This window comes from Lagopus leucura, unplaced genomic scaffold (assembly GCF_019238085.1).
Source record: "Lagopus leucura isolate 7727_CA_CO unplaced genomic scaffold, USGS_WTPT01 Super-Scaffold_739, whole genome shotgun sequence".
Lineage (NCBI taxonomy): Eukaryota > Metazoa > Chordata > Aves > Galliformes > Phasianidae > Lagopus > Lagopus leucura.
The window spans coordinates 7,127,255-7,145,895 of record NW_024962255.1 but is presented as its reverse complement, the minus strand read 5'-3'; the positions used below and the strand labels follow the sequence as shown (position 1 = coordinate 7,145,895).

Below are 18,641 nucleotides of genomic sequence, written 5' to 3'. Positions count from 1 at the left end.
CACTTAAGGACCGAGATTCTTCAACTGGGAAACGAAGTGTTGAAATAGCTGCTTTTCAGGCTTGCCATCCTTTGTATTACCTCCATTGCTTCTATCAGTTTGTTTTACAGAAGCATTACTTACAGAATAAGCAACTGCATTCTATAACCTTGCTTTCACTTCAAACAGCTTAACAGCTTTTTTTCTGAAAAACCTCATGAACTAAACCACTACTTCCCCAGTAAGAGCTATTTAGTTCCTTTTTGCAATTCCAATACTGATAGTAATCATCCTCCGAACACATTTCCTCAAACTAGCTTTCAATCCTATTAAGTCAGCTCAGAAATATATTGAGATGAAATAAAAACCCAAGGTGCAGGCATGAAAAGAAAATTACAGCAGGAGCCATGTTAAAAATCACAGTCAAAAGGAACATTAATTTGCATCTGTGTGATCTTGACAAAGGCATCAACAGAATTACACAGCCCTCCTGATGGCAGACTGCAGGGTATTTGCATGGTAATGCTGAATTTTGGGGACCAGTGCCATGAAATTGGTCACTAGATTCTCGTTGAGTAGTTCAGTTCTGTACTTGTTTGGTAATTGGGTCTTTGCAGAGCTTGAAAAAGAGAAGGTAATTTCAGTCTGGACTACCCATTCCTTTTATGAAATTCTATCAGATAGGAAACCTGGATATTTCTGTCCTATACTTCATACCAGTAAGGAAGATCTAAAGTAATAGCCTGTGCTTCACTTAACTAAAGCAAGATACATTAATAAAGTAAAATACATACCAAGTCCAGTGAGTCCTAGTCCTGCTGAAGACAAGATATCCAAACCAGGACAAGACAGACCAACGGGACATGAGACAGTAGAGGCATTTGATGCTATGGTGACTCCACTGCTTTCGAGTCCCAGAAGACATTTCCGTGCCTCATACATATTTAAGGCATTTCGTTCAACACTTTTTACAATCACAGACTGGAGTTAAAGACAGACAGGAGCAAAACAAAAGGAAAGAAGAGGAAAACCAGTAACGAACAGCTATATAACATGTCTGCAACACACACAACTCTTAAATCTCCCCTAACAGTAACATAGCAGTGTAAGATAGTGTGGGAAAACAGCCATTAGCAATTACTTAAATTCAGTGGCCTTAATGGTTAGGTTAGGAATTTTGTATGCATTTTACAAAGCAAAAATGATGACCATATTTTCTATCACTGGTTATCGTGGCTTATTATTAAAAGCAGGTTATTACTGAACTTTAGTGGTATTGGACATACCAAATCTGAAGAGCCCCAAGATCTAGAAAAGTGCTCCAATAATTTAAGTCTTACACTCTTTTATCAGGGTACTATATGCCAAAGTAGACAAAACTTTTGTATAAACAAAAGCAACCAAATTCCTAGCTGTCTGAAAAAAGGCACAGGTAACACCTGAAAAATTAATGAAGTAATTATTTGTTCCCTGTACATTTTCCTCACACTGTTTCTTTGTATGAACTGTACATATCCCTACACAGAGATGCTGAACCAATAAGAGTAGCCAACGCTACTTTGATGATTCTGTTTGTTACAACAGTATGTATAATGGTATAGATAACTGAGTACTTCCTACTCACATTTACCTGAGTATTTTAACAACGAATATCAATTCTCAGAAATATTTTGTAATTCTTTGTTGCTTTTTTTCCCTTCAACTTAAATCTGATTGCTAAGGAACTCTGCAATTATGTGGGAGATACATGATTCGAGGATTTTCTTTAAAACTAAGAATGGGTCTAATCAGATCTAATATTTCCCTCTTATTTTTTTCCCCTCAGTATTCCTATATAAAGTCTAGTTACTGCATCACCAAATATTTAACGAATAAGTGAAATCGCCATAAAGGAGAATATTACAACATTTAAATTGATATTTCAAACAGAAAATACACACATATTTTACAAGTTTATGATCCATTAAGTCAGGAAGGAAGGGCACACACATCAACTCACCAGCTCTGAAAAGCTGGCATGAATGCCTACAATGAATACATGAGCTTTTTACCAACCTTGCTTGGTTGCTTTGGCTTCGGCTTAATGCTTATGAAGACATCTAACTGCTCCATTAGCTGCGTTATAAATTGTGGTTCTACTTCAATTTCTTCCTTCATATCAAACATGAGCACAAGAGGAAGGCAACCCTGAAAAGATAGATGCAAGAATTTAAACATATGCTTTCCTCACATAAATGTTAGCAGTGAAGTGAAATACATATTGACTGCATGCATATGCATAAGGATGTAATAAGCCCAGAAAAAATAGTAAGGACGAAGTTTTAAGTAAAGGCACTTTATTGCCAACGAGAATGTAACTGTAGCTTTTTACTGTTGGATTCTAAATAAACAGTTTGGTGGTGTAGAGATGAAATGATTTGTTGAATATTTTGACATCAAAGTCAGTGCATATATGCCCCACATCACCCACCTAGCTAAATTAAGAGTATCTAGAGGATGCAAATTCAGAAATGATTATTGCATATCAAATCAGAAAAAGATGCTGTCAGAAGCATCCACATTAACTCCACATTAAGCTCAGCTTGGAATAAGGGAAAACTCTAAAAAATTGTCTCCACAAGTCGCTGTGATCTAATGCTCAATTTCTACTTCCCTTTTCCTATACTCCATAGTTACATCAGGACTTTCCACTAATAGAAATGACATCACTGAAACATTTCAAATATTAAGCTTCAAATTAAAAATAACTGAAAAAAAAAATACTCAAAAGCAACAAACCCTAAAAAACAACCAACCAAAAACATAAAACAGATAAATCCACCACAGCCTTCTCAAGGTATCTAGGGGTTATCAGATTGCTCATAAATAACCATATCAGTACAAGACAAGTCCCACTTAGTGGGAATTTGGATTCACAGTAAATATAATACCACAATTACCAGGAAAAAGGTGAGTAAGAAAACAGACATTTGACTAAATATGATCACTTTCTTAGTTTCCTCCTTTTGCTTCAGAACAAAAGTTACAAATTGGTATATCCTTCACATCTCTAGCTCAGTATTTAATTTTTATGTACGTCTTCTCACAGTACCACTTCTAACTATAGAATACTTCCAGAACATAATTTTAAATTAAAGCAAATTCTCTTGATTATTTTGACTTTAGAAAGACTGATATAGCTTCACTAAGTAAACTTGGCTAACAAGAACGATCATGAAGTTAATCTAAAGAAAACACACTGAAGCCAATAATCCAAGTTCCCATTAAAAAGCTACAGAAAGTAATATCACAAGGTCTAATCAAATGCCCGCTGAACAAAAATGCAACTGAAAGGTTAGTAAGACAAAAAGGGAAAATGGAAACTTGGAAATTGGAATGTCAAGTTTTATGAATGTAAATGGCTGGACTTTTGCACTGAAGTTTTCCTCCTGTGTTTAGAGCGCAGGATTTATCAATATCATCATAATTAAATACAATACAGTCCAAAACATTATATGCATAATGGATAAAGTCTACTTTTTTAGCAATTAAAAAACATACAAAACCAAGGGGTTAGAGATGAGAGAAAGACAGAGCAAGAATACTTTATCAAGACCCCTTTCACTCAGCCTATTAGTTAAAAGTCACGGCATCTTTCTTCCTTTTACAGTTGGCCTTCATCACTACTATGACCATTGTCTTAATCAACATGATGAATATTTCTCTGCAAACAATACACAGATGATTAGAAACTGAGACTAGCAACATGTATACTCACACTTTCCACATTAGATAGCCTTATCAATGATATTAGTTTCTAGCTAATATTAGTTTCCATTCAGACATACTATTAAGCAACTTCTGAAGTAGCACTGCTACACTACGTATGTCATAAACAAAGGCACACATTAAAGGCAAACTGTCAACTCTGCAAACATTTACAGCGTTTCTTTTCTTGATATAAGTGTCTAGGTTCTTCTAGTTATAAGATCCCTGAAAAATTAAAACAAAATACTTGACCTTTATTTTTTTATATCACATTCCCCCTTCTATAGGACACTTCTACAGCCTGACTGTGAAACAGCATCAACCATTATTCTGGATGAACCAGAACAGCTGGAAAGAGCCAGGAACAAACGTGACCATGGGAAGAAGGCCAGCATGCAGTTCCACCTTGCAGAAAATTGCTCCAGAACACAGAAAACACTGGACTATGTCAGAGAAGAAACAAGAAAATAGTACTTTAAATGAAGCTCAGAACGATTACACCTGTTTAGTTAGAAATACAATTGACAAATTCAAATGTTTATATCTGAGGCTGAAAAACACAGATTTACTAATTTAGGAATTGGAGTTAAGATTTTATCTGGTTAGCTGCTTCTTCCCTCAGCCTTTCAATTGACTAAATAAGACAAGCAGAAGATGACAGCACATAGCAATAACTCCTCCCTTCCAGTCTGCCTTCCACTCAGGAGCACACTGTTACCATAAATACAAATTGCTTATGCTGCATTAATACTGCCACAGCCTTTTTTCACATCATGCTACCACAGATCACAAGAATTTTGAGTAACTACAAACACACACAAAACACACAAAATTAGAACATTCAGCTGATTTAGCATTTTGCAATGTCATAACACTTCTCTAAAATTAACTTACATTGGACCAATGTGGAAAGGGTACATTTTCCATTATTTAGCATTTTTATAAGCAAGTTTTACTGAAAGTATTTACCATGAGATATTGTCTGGCAAGACAGACAGACTCAATTGTGCCCTGGAGGTAGACAGTAGATTTCTTCTGTGGGTTACTAGGGTCAGGGAAATGGATCTGAGCACCAGTCCTCTGCATGATATGTTTGATGTTACTGCCATTTCGACCCATCATAAAGAGATGATGCTGTGCTGCAATGTCTAATTGCGTGCTCACAGGGATTGCTGAAGCCAAGCTCCCAGCTAGGTGTTCTAGAAGCATGGCTGTTCCTTCCTGCAGGGACAAACACAAGAAGCTGATGATACAGTGCTTGTAGGAAAACAAAAAGTTGCATCAGACTGCACTTGGCATTCAAGATAAATTTGGTTTGATGACAAACTCAATTGATTTGTACGAAACTTCACTATTTCCATCTTAAGACAAAAAGGAAAGTTTAACTGTCATCACTGAAGACACATATTAAGACATCAAACTGTCTGATCTCAGCAAAACTCCTGGGCCACAAACACAGCAAAAAGAAACTCAATTGAGACTTTATTGGGTAGGTACACTTGAAAAATTTATCTTTCAGTTTTGGCCTCAGTTATTCTCTGGGGCTTGAGATACACCCATATGAGACACTATTTATCTGCCACACTGCCAGTCATTAGCAAAAGTTTCTCAACTTTATTACAATAAATAGGCTCATGGTAGTGAGCCTAACTTCTCTGTTAAATTCACATCTCACAACACAAGATTAGCAAGACAACTCTGACGAACCATTAAGGCACATTTCAAAGTTAAATATTTGACTGCACATTGAGAAAATTGAAGCATGAAAGACTTTCTACTAATGCTTTTATTTAAGATGTGGGTAGGTTTATGACACATTCCAGAACTGTTGCAAACCTAAAGAGGTATAAAACAGCAACAAAAAATATATATAACTTGATGTTGTGCTGAGCTTTTAAACTTAAAACTTCCACATTTTTACACTTTATCTACACCACTTCAAGTTTTTTGAGAATTAGTACTAAGATTTCAGAAGTGATTTTGCCATCACATGTATGGATGGGGAAGGATATAATGTTAACATAATACTTAGATATCTAGGTTACAAATATATGTACAATATGCAGAAACCTCCTTCAGATGACATTACCTTCACAGCACTAGTATTATTTTGTGACCCTCTGACAATGACTGTAGCACCATACATTCGAGAGCGTTGTTTAAAGGAAACTGAAATGTTGTATGTCTGAGATATATGCTGAATTGTGTGAGAATTAGGATCAGGGATTGGTTGCAGAATTCCAGCAATAGGCAATTCAAACATGAGTACCAATGGAAGCAGCTCCTAGAACATTAAACAGAAAATACTGAAAATCTAAGTCATGCTCAATAAAATTACCATAACTTTATTCATGAATTAGAACATATTGATCAGTTATAACTGAACTAATATATAATTTGTTCATTTGGGAAGATATGATCTTGAGTTAAAAAGGCATTTCTTTTCCAAGGAAGCATGTTTTATGTTGTTATTTTTTTGTTTGTTTTAGACAGCAGTTCTCTTTGTTTGTTCAAAAATAATAGGAACTTTTGCAATTATGTGGCAATCGTAAAGCCATAGTTTCATTACCCATATTTATCCACACTGCTAACAGAAGTCATTATTTGCAAACATTTATAGAGAAGCTTCTGCTCGGTTCCAGACAGAGGCTCTTAAATCAGGTACAAAGCTACATAACATTGGCTTCATGTCTTTGAAGTGGAAGACCCACATTTTTAATTTATTAGATTTGTTACCTATGCAATGATGCATGCAAATCAAAACCAGGAAGGGAAGACAGGAAGTGCTATGAGTGGAGAACGGAGCCAAATTCCACTACAATTTTATTATTTCCATATACATAATAACAGTAATGGCTGCCTTTTAAATTATATTCACACAGGATGCCTGAGCTTCTACAGATCAACTATGGGGCATAAATGAAGATGCAATTTTAAGCGCAGTATGGGATACTTTACTTCTTGCTTATACTGTAGACTGTGTTCAGTGTTTTCCTCAAGCTAGTTAGAAACTGATTCACATTCTAGTAAAATCTATATGATACCCTTCGTATATTACTCATGGATGCACTTGTTCATTCTGTATTTCTGCTGTCAGAAGACAGAGCCAAACAACTATAAGGATCTGCACAGCAATGTTTTCCTTCAAGGTGTTTTCAGGGGAGCATTACACTGAAAAAGGCTGTTACCCGAATTCTAACTCTCGCAGACTCCACTCCAGCTGGCTGTCCTGCTATAGACACCTGAAAGGGTAAGAAAATAGTCAACACTGCATTACATTTTCAAGTGAGGCATTGGAAAATTTATTAAAATACCTATGCTTTCTTTGAAAATCAACACTGAAGTGACAGCCAGTAACATTCCAACTGTTGTCTAAACCATAGCTGAAAATTTAATCCAATTTAAAGAAGAGATCTACCTATGAATATCGCAGCATCTTAGGTTATGCACACTTCAGCAACTAGAAGTTTATCAATTGATCAGTACAGTTGTTTGGATTGAATAATGGAAATACTACTTTATGTGCTCAAAGCTCCTAAGTATGTTTTCTTGAATGTTTCAAAATTGCTGTGTTCTGATGAGAAGCCACTAGGATGTCCAAGAGAGACTCTAAACACCAAGATGCAAGATGAAAAGGTAAGCATTTCACTAATGGTTAGCATTACAGGAGACATCCAAAACAGATGCAATGGTTTATCCTTCTGAAATTAAACTTATAATAGAATGCTTGTATTTGTCAGCTATGCACCAACTCTGGTTTTCAAAAACATGAGTCAGAACTAACAATAAGTTATCCATGATTCAATGAAGAGTTTAAAAAAAAAAAAAAAGCTTTGTTTTTCATAGTGCTGCTTTGGTAGAACGCTCACACTAATTTGCTAACTTCTGTATGCTCTAAGTAATTTTAGCTTTAAAAAAAAAAAAAATTCATGAAGCATCACAAATTGTTCTGTTCATAAAGCTTTCTTTTAGGAACTCCTGTGCTTTCTACAATGTAAGCAACAAATACTTAATTCTCTGAACTTGAATTCCACTCCTCTCCAGAAAAAAAAAGATAATTGGAGAAAAGTTCAGAACTGTTTCATATTGATATAAATATTTGCCCAGAGAAGCTGTGGATATCCCATGTGCTCCATCCTTGGAAGCATTCAAGGTCATGCTGAACTGAGCTTTGGGCAACCAGACCTAGTGAAAGTTATCTCCACCTTAACAGGGAAACTGGAACTGGATGGGCTTTAAGATCTCTTCCAACCCAAACCATTCTATGATTCTAATATATTTGAGAAATCTACAATACAAATTAGCTAAAATTTAGTAGTTAAATTAGAATTATACATACTTGGTTGCTTTTTTCTGCTTGATTATTCCTATTTGAGTCTGGAAAATGGATATGGCATCCTGTTTCCTCCATCACCTTTTTAATATTATTGCCACCTTTACCTATCACATGAGAATGTTCTGTATGAGAAACATCCATCTTCAAGGTTACCCGGTTGCTCTGGAAATGAAGCATCCATGATTAGATATGTTAAGAGCAGAACCTGAGTATTTTATAGTATTGGAACTAAAAGAATGACACTGAAAACTGCTTTTCAAAGCATTTTTGTAGTAGCTCATCTTCTACTCAGATGAGACACTTTAATATGGATCACAGTCAATATTTTCTAATACAGAAATAACATGGAGATGAAGTTAGACTTTCAAAATACAAACCTTTTTCTGGTAGATCATTTTTTAAATGCACAAACATTGTCTAGAGCCTTTCTTAATAGTTAACAGTTGCTACTAATGTTCACAGTTATTAAAGAAAAATGCTGCTTATCACTGGAGAGCTCCTTCTGGCTGGCTGTGTAGGAGAATGAAAAGTTGGCATACAACAAAAGTTGGCAGAAGCTCCACACATTTACATGAAAAATTTGTTAATAGATGAAATTAAAATCTGATAGAAGTACAAAAACTCTTGGCCAGATTCTAGACGTGTTAAAAATTCTGTTCAGAGTACAAGAACATAATGGTTAAAAGCAGAACCACGTAAGTGCTCTTAAAATTAATTGATACACATTTTCAACTTCAGACAGATTGGTACAGATATGTTTGAGAATATGAACTAGTACATCTACTAGCACTTTGAATCTTCAGCACAATAATGCAATTATTATGCCTTTTGGTACAAGACACCTGTGGATAAGCAGCCATATGCTTTCAGAAGTCAAAGAACTGTGAAACAGGAGGACCAGGATATGAAATATGTAAAACTGCATATGTAGAGACATTTCCCAAAAGCCAAAGACAGAGATAAAGGGTTTCAATGAAGATCTTTACAGAATTTTACATTTACTGAAGTGGCCACAATCTACTGTTTGCAATGAGGCAGTATTTCAGATCTTCAAGATAAGAAAACAAACCAATGAAACTAGGCATGTTAGTATGGCTGGGAATATTATTTCTAGAGAGTTCAGATATGCGGAAGTGCTTATCTAAGCACGTTCCTGTTGCATGCACTCTTTCTTTTGTATACATCACAAGTCTACATCTAGAAGAGCTTTTTTTTTTCTATTTAAATAAGGACATTTAAAAAAAAAAAAAGCAATTTCACAACAGAATTAGAAGATTAGGATCTGAAAGTAAATTTTTTCTTACTTTTGTGTCCAGGACTGACATGATTTTCTCTTTAGCTTCTTTAACATTTTCCTTTTTTCCAGAGACTTTAATATGAGGATCTATAAAACAAATAAATACCTTTAAGAAAGAAAGAAAACCAATATCTCTCAAACTTTTGTCACCAGTTAGAGAATAACAGTCTTGAAAAAAACATTTTTAAAGCTTTCAAGATTATTCTTACCCACTTTCTATCGTTTATTGATCAACTGTACCATCAGCCTTCAGTCAAAAATCAAATATATTATTCAATCCATTCAGTTAGGAGTTCAGGATTACCCAATGAGTTTATTACACACTGTAACCTACTTATAATAAATACAAATTACATGCCAGATGTGTTTTCTCAGTATTAAAAATAATGCCTGTGATACAGTTATCTAGCTAAGAAACCACATTTAAAAAAAAAAAGATTGAGGGCAAAGAGAAAGCTCTTAGCCTGCCTCAGTCGAGCTTTTGACACAGAACACATCTGAGGAGGAACTGACACCACCCAACCCTCAGCATCATTTCATTATTTCGTTTCTAGAAATATCTTCTGCTGTCTTAAACTGGCAATAAAAATGAAGCTGCCTCCAGTAGAAGCAGCTTTCTAATTGAATTTACCAAATCAAATTTAAATAGTACCACTAAATAATAAATAAAACAACTCTTCAAAGTGTTTTCATTCACCATTAAACTAGATAGTCCAAGCAATCACCAGCTAATTGAAGCTTCTGCCCCGTGAGATGTAAAATTGTGGATCACAGAGTCACACAGAGTCACACAGAGTCACACAGAGTCACACAGAGTCACACAGAGTCACACAGAGTCACACAGAGTCACACAGAGTCACCCGGGTTGGAAGGGACCTCAAGGATCATGTAGTTCCAACCCCCCTGCCTAGCAGGGCCACCAAACATACACATTCAGATCAGGTTGCCCAGGACCCCGTCCAACCTGGCCTTAAACACGTCCAAGGACGGGGCATCCACAACCTCCCTGGGCAGCCCGTTCCAGGGCCTAACCACTCTCCTAGTAAAGAACTTCCCCCTAACATCCAACCTAAATCTTCCCTCCTTCAACTTAAAACCATTTCCCCTAGTCCTGCTGTTGTCAGCCCTTTTGAAGAGTTTACTCCCCTGCTGGGTGTAGGTTCCCTTCAGGTATTGATAGGCTGCAATGAGGTCACCCCGCAGCCTTCTCTTCTCCAGGCTGAACAAGCCCAACTCCCTCAGCCTGTCCTCATAGTGGAGGTGCTCCAGCCCCCTGATCATCTTAGTCGCCCTCCTCTGGACCCTTTCCAAAATCTCTATGTCTTTCTTGTACTGAGGGCTCCACACCTGGACACAGTACTCCAGATGGGGCCTCACAAGAGCCGAGTAGAGAGGGACAATCACCTCCCTGTCCCTGCTGACCACCCCTCTCCTGATGGAGCCCAGGATCCCATTTGCCTTTCGAGCTGCCAGAGCGCACTGCTGGCTCATGTTCAGTCTCTCGTCCATCAGGACCCCCAGGTCCTTCTCTGCCGAGCTGCTCTCAAGGACCACTCCTCCCAGCCTGTACGGGTACCTGGGGTTCTTCCGGCCCAAATGCAAAACCTTGCACTTTGCCGTGTTGAACCTCATCAGGTTCACCCGAGCCCAGTCCTCCAGCCTGTCAAGGTCCCTCTGAATGGCATCCCTTCCTTCCACCGTATCAACCGCACCACTCAGCTTGGTGTCGTCAGCAAACTTGCTGAGGGTGCACTCAATTCCCTCATCGATGTCATTAATAAAGATGTTAAAGAGCACCGGTCCCAAGACAGACCCTTGGGGGACACCACTTGTTACCGGCCTCCACCTGGACATAGAGCCATTGACCACCACCCTCTGTCTGCGGCCTTTCAACCAATTGCTTATCCATCGGGTCGTCCACCCATCAAATCCACTTCCCTCCAATTTGGAGATGAGGAATTTGCATTATGGTTTTCAAGCCATTGTCCTTAAGAAGCCTATTCTGTTCTGCTGAGCTAACAGGCAGAGTATCACCTAAGTTAAGCATCATACACACTGAAGTGTGAAAATCACACATTAGATGGGTTAGCAGCACCACCTGGTGCCCAGAAGCATGAAGTACCATAACATACCGCAACCCCAAATTACTCTCAAAACATGAAGCAAACACCGCCACCCAAATTTTTCAGTCTCAGAAACAGACTTGATCCTGCAAGTGATGCTAGGCACGTTTCTCTTTCCCTAATACTGGAATAAATTTGCAGGAAAAGCGCTTTTAGTCCTGGTGTGGAATGAACTGTTCTCCTCAAAAAACCCTACATCATCTTCTGGCTAATTAATGCTAAATTTGTCTAATTCATTATGCTAAACTGGTATAAACATCTTCATTCACAACAGTAAATGTGCTTTCAGTGGCAGGAGAAAATAGTGTAGTACAACACATCTGCTTTTGTCATCATCTCAGAACAGAAATATTTCACTAGTACATAAATGCCAAATAATACAACTTAAAATTGTCAACCTGTTGTGCTCAGTTGAAAAGTGATTATGTTTAAGTCATGCTTGGATGCTCTTTTTCCAACAGTAAAAAAACCCCCAGTGTTTCAGCACTGGGAAGTTTGAACGCATTCAGCTGGGAACACAAATGTTGAAGGAACAGCAGATTCACTGCCAAGTTTAATGAAAGTCAAGAAAAATGTGGCATTTTGAGTTCTAAGAAACAGACACATTTCTTTAAAAAAACAAAAATTGTAGCTGCTAGAACATGGTATGTGCATAGAACCTAAGAAAGGCCCTGAAAATATGCTGCTTCAGCCTTTTCACAACAAAGTAAGAAAAACCAAAATAGTCTTAAGGGCATTATTTTTTTTTCTGTTTTAAGTTGACAATAAGCCATGTGGTTCTAATGTGTTTAAGCTGTGAGTGATATTTGAAGTGGATGGCGCAGGCTGAAATTCCCAGAAGCAGATTCTAGCACATGATGTGTGCTCCAAGTGCTCATTAGAGGCAACCAGGAAAAACACAAAACCAAAAACAAGAACAATTCAGGGTTGATTTTCACATAATTGTAAACATAGCATTTCAATACCCATTTGGTCACAAGTATGAAAAATATCTGGTATCACAGCTAGAATCCCATTGCTCTTAGTACCAATGACAAGTACTGCGGCTCTGTCATGTTTGTTCATGCAGGGGCCATGATAGATTTCAGGTCATGCATTTTCTCCCTCATTCGGGTTCCTTTTCTGTTGATACTTACAGCTTCAGAAAGAAGTAATTCTGTATTGCTTCAGTTTTCTTTGCTTTTAGAGGAAAAAAAGCTCAGTTCCTCACATTAAGAAACAAAAAGAACCCAGTGTTGTCAGTGACAAATCTACATCTACTGTCACTGTTGTCAGTGACAGATCTTTCGAACGTGGTCTTAAGTACTCTCTCCTCATTTGACTCCTTCTCAATGGCACAGTGGTTGGAAATGGATATGAAGCAACTTGTTTTCATGTTACCAGAATTCCTCCTCTGAGGCTTGCTCACTCCTTCAAGGAAATGCAGTTTACATGTGACATTACAGACGAAATCTTGCATTTAAAAAAACAGACAAAACTACAAAAACTCACGCACACAGCAAAAACAAAAGTAAGCAAGCAAAAAGCTTATGTTCAACCAAGAGAAGTTAAATACTTTAAGTGGGCTTTGCAGGAGCTGAGAGTGCACTGGAAGGATGTATTGCTGAAAGCTGAACCAGCAGACTCCCACACAATATCAAAGTAACATGCAAAACCAGGTCACCACTTCAGGAATTGATTAAAAAGTCAGAGCAGCAATTGAATTAGGTAGTCTGATTTTCTGTGTACTGTAGACATTTACATTTCTTAAATATACCTCTCTAGAGAATCAAATTGTTACTTTGCAGTTCCTCTGTAAGATGTGGACAAGTGGGAAGTTTTCTACTCTAATGATTCACCAGATTCAGCCTCCCAAATCTATACCTTGTCACATTTTTCACTTAAATTCAGTGGTTCTTGTACTTTTTTTCCTGATATTAAATAACAGTAATTTCTTCCAGGGGAGGTACATACATACAGTCAGGTCACTATCATTATGGTTGTTTGTTTTTTGGGGTTTTTTTTTGAGCCAAATCCTAAATCCTACTTGCCTGTCAAATAACAAAGGAAAATGATAAGCTGCCTTTTTTCTGCCTGGCTAAACCATACATTATTAAAGTAAAGGCCTTCCTATTTCAGTTAGAAAACACTACAACAGGCTTACCAGAGGGTAATCAAAAGGCAAGTTTCTCCCAAGTTTCTTGCAAGCCTCCTGCAGACCAGGCTGCATTCATCCTTAAATGACCACATGCCAACAGAAACAATCTGCCACTAAAGGAAGAAGCATTCACCTTCAATTTCAGTTTTTTGGTTAATCCAAACTATTTCCTGCATAAGTCTGACACCAAATGGTAACCAATAACTGTTTTCAAAGTTTATATCACTGAATAGCATTAAAAGAGCACTGATTCTTCATGCATCAATACAGGATGGTCATTAAAGCTGTTGACTTAGGCTTCTTAAGTATTTTCTATATCTGTTCCAACTAAACTATAAGGAATGAAACACCTAAAAAACCCTTGTTCCAACTGACTACTTTTTAGCAGCATAAACTGAAGATCTGGTCAGTAATCAACTGTGCCAAGTGATGCCTGTTGGCTGCTGCATTTATAAATGCAGCAGATAAGGCCGAGCAAAACTTTTCCACGCTACTTATTTTCTCAGGTGCAACTGTTTATTCCATAGCACTTACACAGTAGTTTTTTAAAATAAATTTTACAATCTCACCTCTAATGAGACAAAAGAAACATGTCTTCGGTAAAGCTCTATATTTACTATTTGAAACACCCACATGCTATGAGCACAGCAATGCAGTCTCATCTGACAAAGCCCCAAATAAGATGACTAACACTGCTTAGAGTGAGAAGAGCAGAAAAGCAGAAAGATCTGGCAGGTGTAACATATCCATAACATTGTCAGGACACCCATCTGTCAGTATCTAGACGAACCCAAACCCCTCACAGCACCTGCACATGTTCTTAATGTGAAAGAGCCCACTTCCTTAGTAAGCTTCCAGCAGAACGGGCTCTGAAACACAGGGACAGAGCAAGGCATTCTCCTCCAGATGACAGCTGGGTCAGATCATTAAGAAAGCATGAACTATTTTATCCTAAAGAACATAGGTTTTGTACTTATTTTTACTAAAACAGTCCTCCCACACCTTTTTCCTTTAGAGGCTTTTGTACACAATCAAGACTTAATTCCATACTTAGCAGTTCCCCTGACTGGAAGTGTATTTTAAATGTGTAATTACGGCAAAGAACAGATGCTTATTATGAAAGAAGAAATGAGACACTGAATCTTTATAAACTACTTGCTACAAAGACTAAAGACTTCAGGAAAACCTGCATGTTAAAAGCACATATGGCTGTACACCATCAGAAGCTGGAAAAGTTTGTGACTTAGATAACATTTAATGTCTTGCAAAAAGCGAAGAACTTTGCTGCACCGGCATTTATCTTGTAGTCTGTTTTGAGGTGGAGTTTCTTTCCTAAGAATGGAAAATATGCAATTTACTTTAACAGTTTGGTTTCCTTTGAGTATAGGGGAATGTTGATATAAAATACAAAGCTGAAGTTGCACAACAGAAAACGCTGGATGTTTTCCTCTACAGTCTGCATCTTGCCAGACTCCTGCCTTGAAGTGGCCTTTTATTTCTCCTCTCCTCAAATTCCTCACTCCACACTTTGGCAGTGTTTCCACCTCCTCTGTCTTTGTCCACAGCTCTACCAGCAAGCTTCAAGCTTTTTTGCTACTATTGTGTACAGCATTTCTATAAACAAAACCCCTCCAAGCAAACCACATTTGTGCCACTGCAAATGAACCTACATTAACTTCTGCCAGGCAAGAAATATTCAAAATAATTAGACATTTAACTTTCAGGCATCCACTGTAAATCAGACATTACATTTAATGGGTAAGAGCTGTTCAGACCACAGTTACGCTTCTAGCTTGTTTACATGATGAACAGGCTCAACTTACATTGCAGAAACACCACTACTCTAAAATTAGCTAGCCAACTGGGCAGCACAAGGGCAGATGACAGTCATCCACAGTAAGAAGCTAAACAGGATGTGAATAGCCCATGTGTATGTAATTGAATCTGAGCTACTCAAAGAAGAAGACAAAAGAGATGCAGCATCTTTTAAGGACAAGTTATGAAAAGACAAGTTTTGAAACTATCAGCTGAAAAGGTATTAGTAAAAACACAACAAGCTATACCAAAAAGTCAAACAAACAGGCATGTTCTCAACAAAAAGAACACTGTTCACACTACAGCAATAAGATGAAACATGTCTATAAAACCATAAATTTTAATCAGGAAAAGTCAAACAGGAATTAGTATTAATGCAGAAAAGAGATAGTTAAAAAAAATGTTTTCAAATAAAATAAGTATTGCGTACACAGTTGCTAGAGTGGATATATTCACTGACCAACCAAGACAGTTTGAGGTTTGATGTCAGTGCCTAACATAAACTTGAAACAGGCTCATTCTAGTTCCATGGAGAAAAAACATGAAGGCAAAAAGCATGCAGCAAATGCAAGCAATTAAGGGCATATGCAAATTAATGCAATGAAGCGAGAAAAGAAATTTGTCATTTGGGCACTTTTTGCTGTTTGGTCATCAGCTGAGAATTCTCACCCTTCTCTCCAAAACACCTCATTGCATTTATCTCCCTGGTATTTAAATTGCAGAAGAAAGCAGCTACTTGTATTGAGGCAGAACGCAGTGGGTCATTTCCTAGCGCAGCCTTCCCCTGCATCCTCAGAGATATCACTGAATGCCATGGGATTGGGTTTTGTTTTGTTTATTTTTTTTATTTCCCTCACATAGTTTAAATTAGACTGCGGAGCTCTCATATCAGAACAACATTTCAGCTGGCTAAATAGGGATCATCAAAAGCCCAGCCAAAGCACCACAAAACTCAACATGGGCTGCAAGCAATTAACAGCGTCTTCAGAGTAGACATATCCTAAGGCTCTGGGCATTCTGGAGGATCTATTGTGGATGAACAGATGATAATGAAATGCTCTTGTGAAAAGCTAGAACCACTGCCTGTATGTATGTGCATACTTGAGAGGCTCTTGTTTCTCATATATTTTTATGTATACATATATCATATGTTTATTTTGACTCTCATCCTTCCCTCTTACTGGTGTTTAACCTTCTTAAGAAAGACTTCTGTTCTACTCAGAATGAAAAGGTGGAAAGCTGCTGCTACAGCTTCAGGGAAAGCAGTTCACATGCAACCCTTGACTCATTCTGCATTTTGGTTACTGCTATTTGGTCACCTGAGGAGCATTAGATATCAGAGCATCACCTTTCAGTCCTGCACACTATAACAACGTATGGTGGTGAAGCCTACCATCTTCCTCCTTACTTCTCTCCAGCATTTAAAAAAAATAAATACACATACATACACAGAAACACATGTAAATGGATGGGTCCACATAACTCCGTATTTCTGAAGCAGGGACCAGGTAAAGCAACACTGACACCATCTCCCACCACAAAAAGCAAAGAACTGAAGAAACACTGTGTAACATTTCATAGAATTGAGAAATGACATCTTGTTTCTCTGACTTCATGTATTAGATAGGGTAGTTTAAAAGATGACCTTAAAAATGTAAATGGGCTACCTCAAGTAAAAGCTGTTTGATGTAATCTCATAAATGAATAAAACTAGGAGCACATATACATCAAATCACAGCTGAATCCTGCATTCACATCTTCTCACAGCCTTGAAAACGTCACTGCAGAACACCAGAAATTAAAGTTTAGAAGGCCTAGAATTAAATAACAATCAGCCAGAAATATCAGATAAGCTTAAAAATAGATTACCTGTACAATTTATCATTTTTGGAGTAAAACTATTCATGACTGGATTTCTGATCTAGAGACAGAAGAAAAGACTTCTCTGAAAGTACAAGAAAGGAGGCAAGACAAGGCATAGGTAACAAGGCATGGCAAATTGAACAGAAAAGTAATCAGATTTGAAGGGAGAAGATGAAGGCCAAGGTGGAGAAGAGGAAAACCTGAAAAGAAGAAATAAGAATGAATTAATTGTAGTCACGTGAAGAGTTCCACTTCAGATACACAGTTATCATCAGAGCACTTTTCTTATTATTAGCTTAGATTCTTTATTTTTACTTTTTCTAAATATCATCATTAGAGGCATTTTGTAAGTGCATTCAGACATTAGAAGGCAGATTATCAACACTGCTACTCCCTGGATAGCTGTTCTTCAGCCTTGACCTTAAGAAGCCACCCCAGGCAAGGCAGTCCTTAGCATGACACAAGGTCTGTTATATCTTAAGCATGAAAAATACACAAATGAATTAATAGTTCATTAGTAGTGTATCATCATTGATTCTCAAAGCCCAAATGCAGAACCACAGTGCTTAGGAAAGAAAATGAGAAATAATGGGAGGAAAAAAAGTATTATAAGAATAGTAACAGATGACTTAAATTCCTGTGAGAACACCGTTGTATCTTCAGTGCACACATGCTCAAATTCAAGACTACAGCCTTGATGCAGAAACCTGGAGATTATTTTAGATTACACGCACGTACTCCTCAAAAAGTCATTGTAGCTTTCTTTGCTAAATAAAAGGGAAAAAGCATCACAGCATCTGACCCAGCCACTAACCATATGTCTTAGGCACAGCTGCCTTTGCAAACTGCCCTGCATTCCAAATCCAACTGCATTTACTTTGAATCTTCATGCTTCCTGATTACTGCCACTCTTTTTAACGCCTTATTGCTCTAACTGCATCTCACTGTGCGAGTTGTACCCTGTGCAACTACACGAATAACTTATTAGCACCAACTATGTGGCTGGAACAAGTCGATGCAACCAGTCTTTCAGTAGAGAATACTGCACTGAGAATATCTGTGTGAACAGAGGAAACAACAGTCAATCTGAGAACTGATACGAATTAAACATCTATCAGAAAGACAGGAACAGCAGGTTCTCAACACTGCACTAGGTGCTTGATGACTAAAGACAAAGATAATTAAGGATGCCATTTTTGGTTACAATTACCAATACTCTACAGCTTTCTCTGCTTTAGTATGGTAGCAGTAAGGGTGAAAAAAAAAAAAAAAAACCCTTGTCTGGATAATGAAGTTATTTAAAGTGTCTTATATCATTTGTGTTTCTAATGAACAATGCAAAGA

At 37.5% G+C, this 18,641-nt stretch overlaps 1 protein-coding gene across 2 annotated transcripts in view; it reads right to left on the bottom strand.

Annotated features, from left to right (window-relative positions):
• The window catches only part of BICC1 (BicC family RNA binding protein 1), a 97,652-nt gene that overhangs the window by 15,937 nt on the left and 63,074 nt on the right, over positions 1-18,641 (bottom strand). The window contains exons 2-9 of one of the 2 annotated variants that reach the window (XM_042863309.1): positions 17,304-17,497; positions 9,367-9,446; positions 8,066-8,224; positions 6,915-6,968; positions 5,816-6,010; positions 4,696-4,947; positions 2,035-2,166; positions 774-960 (exon numbers count right to left, since the gene is read on the bottom strand). In XM_042863309.1, coding sequence (XP_042719243.1) covers positions 774-960; positions 2,035-2,166; positions 4,696-4,947; positions 5,816-6,010; positions 6,915-6,968; positions 8,066-8,224; positions 9,367-9,446; positions 17,304-17,340 — 1,096 coding nt within the window. In that variant the 5' untranslated portion in view covers positions 17,341-17,497. The remainder of the gene's footprint in view (positions 1-773; positions 961-2,034; positions 2,167-4,695; positions 4,948-5,815; positions 6,011-6,914; positions 6,969-8,065; positions 8,225-9,366; positions 9,447-17,303; positions 17,498-18,641) is intronic. The other variant, XM_042863308.1, reaches the window with a different exon arrangement.